At 33.6% G+C, this 4,466-nt stretch overlaps 1 protein-coding gene across 1 annotated transcript; it reads right to left on the reverse strand.

The window, feature by feature from the left end:
- Positions 1,687-4,038, reverse strand: LOC107625953 (pentatricopeptide repeat-containing protein At2g45350, chloroplastic). Its single transcript, XM_016328700.2, has one exon. It carries the CDS (start codon positions 3,756-3,758, stop codon positions 1,872-1,874), a length of 1,887 nt encoding a protein of 628 aa, XP_016184186.1. The 5' UTR covers positions 3,759-4,038; the 3' UTR covers positions 1,687-1,871.

The following is a 4,466-nucleotide window of genomic DNA, read 5'->3' on the forward strand; positions in this document are numbered from 1 at the left end:
TTGTTAAAATATATGCTCTTTCTTTTAAAAATTATCAATTAAGTATGTATTATCTATCTTAAATTAGAAGTTACTAAAAAAAATTATTAAGTAATCAAATTGAATATTACTTAATATATCTATATACCAAGTAAATTAATTTTTCTCACAAATATGTAATAATCTTTTTGTGGCTAATTTTTTTTATATGAAAATTATTGTTGTATTATTCTCAGTTATAGAAAAGTGATGTATTTTAATTTAATATGGAGATAGTTACCTCCGATTTGTTGATTTAAAAATTAAAAAAAAAATTAAAATTCACAAATCAGAGGATAAGTTTTCTAAAAATCACAAATTCAAAGATAGGTTTTGCATTTTAAACATTTTAAAAAATTAAAATTTACAGATCGAACTTTTCGATTTGTGATTTCTGTATGAAAAAAACAGACAAAATATACATATTATTAAAAAATACTATTATAAATCCAATATTAAAATTAAAAATCTCTCTTTTTGTAAGTAAATAATTTATAAATATAATAAAGTAGATTATGTACATGACTCGCGCGAAGCGCAATTTCTACACTAGTCAATATAAAAAGATAAGAAATGAGATCAATAGAAAATGAAAGCTCACAAGAAATAGAGATAGGAGACAATATTTTCACACGGCATAAATCGAAAGATGAGAATTGAAAAACAAATTTGAGGATAGAAACGGAGAGCAGAAAAGTATCCCGTATCTTACCCGTTATCATCCCTACCAGAGCATTCCCGGCTGGGTTATTATTGGGCCATTCACGGGCTTCTAAATATGGGCTTTGTTACTGTCTATTAGCCTCAAATTATATTTAGTAAGCCCATGTTTTAATTGGCTTCCCTCTTGTTTTAGTTTTAGGCTAAAAGCCAAAAAAAAATTATTGCAAAAATTCATAATTTAATTAAATTTATTAAATTATTCTATCAATTTCGTATGAAAACAAACTATATGTAAATCTCCGCCAAGATTTATAGCTTTCCATGTAAACTGCGTAGTTTATACTTTATACTGGTTGTAGTTGTAGCCTTGTAGAATTACTGAACTAGCTTTGGTGTTCAGTTCGTGTGTAATTTCTTGCATATTGGCTAGTGCATTTGAATATAATTTTTTAGTAATAGAATAAGTAGGTCATAAAAAATTTGCGATGGATGTATAGATTTCTAATAAAAAAGAAAAGTACAAATAAATCTTTGAAAATTTTGTGATAATTTTTTTTAACTTAAAAAATTAGGTAAATCCAAGTATCCAGCACTAATTTTCTCACCAACGTCATAGCCATTAGTACAAACACTTTAGACTCTAGAGCACTTATAGAAAATTTACGGAATCACCCATCAAAACACGATTGTTAAATTGATAGAAAGGGTCGTACCATTATGTTTTTGACAATTGCCCCAACTTTAATCGACATTATATATAATTTTATTGCTTAATTTTTACATCTATAATTTTATTTTATTTTTTAATGTATGCACTGTAGACATAGAATTATTGAAAGAAAATCCATTTTAAAATATACTACCTCTAAGTGTTTTACTGTTTTGTGACGATGAACTGATTTAAAACCACTATGTAGCTGAATCCACTCAAGCACATATTAGATAGCCATTGACTCGCTAAGCTCTTAAAAGGGAATATTAAGACCACTGAAGTACACTCCAACATGTGAATGAAAACACAATAAGCATGATTCTTTAAATTGTTTCCCAATTATTGTACTTGGACTAATACCAGATTTGTCCTTTTATTATGTATATGAGTATTTTACCCCTTAATCTTGTGTTATCAACAAGTCAATCTCTAAGGCATACATACAATATCCAAATTGAACTAGCTCCAAATTAGAAACTTACATACTACTTAACAATGAATAAATCTCACTAACCTGATGGTGTGTCCTATCATGTACAGAAAACTGGTGAACACATCCCTCTAGTTCAATCCAACTACAACCAGGAACCTTTATCAAATTCTTTTCTTTCATCTCTGTCCTAACCCTTTTAACATTTTCCCACATGCCCAAACTTGCATAAATATTAGATAAAAGCACATAACTTGGAGTACATGAACTTAGCTGAACCAATTGCTTAGCTACAGGCTCACCTATTGAGAAATTCTGATGATTTTGACAAGCACTGATCAAAGTCTTCCAAATTACATCATTTGGTTCAATTGGCATCATCTCAATGAATTGCTTCGCTTGTTCAACTTTCCCTGCACGGCTAAACATGTCAACTATACATCCATAATGTTGCACTCTAGGTTCAAGATTATACACTTTCTGCATAAGCTCAAAACATATTAGTCCTTCCTTCAACATGCCAGCATGTCCACAAGCACTCAACAATCCGATGAATGTGATACTGTCGGGTGTAATAGAAAGCCTTTCCATCTCCATGAAAAACTCGAATGCCATTTCGCCCATTCCATGTATCGCTAACCCACCAATCAAAGCATTCCAATGATCTACGCATTTTCTTTCAATGTTCTCAAATACTGAGATAGCTTCCTCTATGCTGCCACACTTTGAGTACATGTCAATCAGCGCAACCCCGAGTTTACCAATTAGAGAGTGCCCATTGTCTATTATATATCGGTGTATTGCAGTTCCAAATTCAACTTGCCCTGACTGTGCAATTGCTGTAAGAACAATTAACAAAGTGGTATCATCAGGTAACATGTTTGTTGCCCTTCTCATATCATGAAACAGCTTCAAAGCCTCAATGCAATAACCGTTCTGAACATAGCCAGCCATCATGGAGTTACAAGAAATAACACCTTTACTTGGCATCTCATCAAACAAGCTCCTTGCAGCAGCAACATTACCCGATTTCGCATAACCATCGATCATAGTAACCCAACTGACGGAATCTCTCTCAGGCATCTCATCAAACAATGCTTGAGCATCCTCCATTTTCGCATGCTTCACGCACCCACCAATCATAGTGTTCCATGAAACCAAGTCTTTCTCAGGCATTTCATCAAACATACTCCAAGCAATATCCAACCCATCCCCGCACCTTACATATCCTCCAATCATTGAATTCCAAGTAATCAGGTTCCTCTCATCTAATAGCATTCCATCAAACAACTCACGTGCCTTTTCAACCGCCCCACACTTCACATACCCATCAATCATGGAGTTATAAGAAACAGCGTCTCGTTCAGACATTCTATCAAACACTTGGCGCGCAAGCTCAACACAGCCACACTTCACAAACAATCCAACCAAGCAATTTTGCAAGAACACATCAGAACAAAGATACGTTTTTGACAACAACCCATAAACTTGCATTGCTTCCTTCAACAAACCTACTTGGGAACAAGCCTTGAGAGCAAGTGAAAACGAGTACTTGTCCAAATTGACCCCATTGTCATGCATGAAACAGAGCACAACCAAAGCACCCCTTGGGTCACGCCCACCATGGGAATAAGACCTTATAACAGCGTTCCAGAGAAAAGAGTCATCGCCATGTTGGTCCTGTGTTGCATGGTGCTTGAAGAACACATAACGTGCAAACTCCACGAGTGGCGCGTGAGGTGAAGAGATGAATGTGAGAACCAGCTTTGTGGTGAAAGAAGTGTTTCTTATGAGACCCGTTGTTGTGATTCGTGCATGAAGTTGTTTCACGTGTTGTGAGGTTGTGCATTTTGGGAGCAAGTTGAGTGTGGGAATGGAAGAGGACCATGGTTGATGTGAAGGACAAGAAGAAGAAGAAGAAGCACACACAAGCATCAATGAACTCAGAATTTGAAGATACTTTCCTTTTGTTCTGTTCTGTTTTTGTTGGATTTGAGTTGGAAAACTTTGTATATGGAAAATGAAAACTTTGAAGTTGGTTTCCGTTGTTGGTTCATGAATGGAGGTTTAGCAATGGCAGTGTTGTTTCAAGCATATGTGTGTCTCTTTGGGGTTCCAATTTGGATAATGCCATAATGGCTTTGATAAGGTTATCTCTGTTTTGAGGGAAGAGAGTGATGTTGTTATCGTTGTCAGCATCAATGGCTGCTTAGATATTTTTACTTCTAATTATATGAAAATTAATGAACTCAAGTGTACAAGATATTTCTGAGTTCTGACCCAAAAATAGAAGTATAAGTTTAATTTCTACATATAACAAAAAAGAAATTACAAAATTTTATAAGGTGATTGGGAATTTGGGATATATTTTTTACAAGTTAAAAAATTTCCCGCTGAATACACTAGGATAGTTTTTTGTAATAATGTGTTTGCTTATAGGATATTACTATCAGTATTCCTGAATGAAAATTGTAAGAAGTGCACAAATATTCCCAAGTTTAATGTATTTATTGAAAAGGTAATTAAATCTACAATTTCACAATTCCTTTCTTCTTTAAACCTGGAGCTTTTGTATTCAAATTTCGTCTTCTTCTCATTATCATAGTTAATTATATATATATATATATAAGAAACAATAAATTA

The sequence above is a fragment of the Arachis ipaensis genome, chromosome B02 (assembly GCF_000816755.2).
Source record: "Arachis ipaensis cultivar K30076 chromosome B02, Araip1.1, whole genome shotgun sequence".
Lineage (NCBI taxonomy): Eukaryota > Viridiplantae > Streptophyta > Magnoliopsida > Fabales > Fabaceae > Arachis > Arachis ipaensis.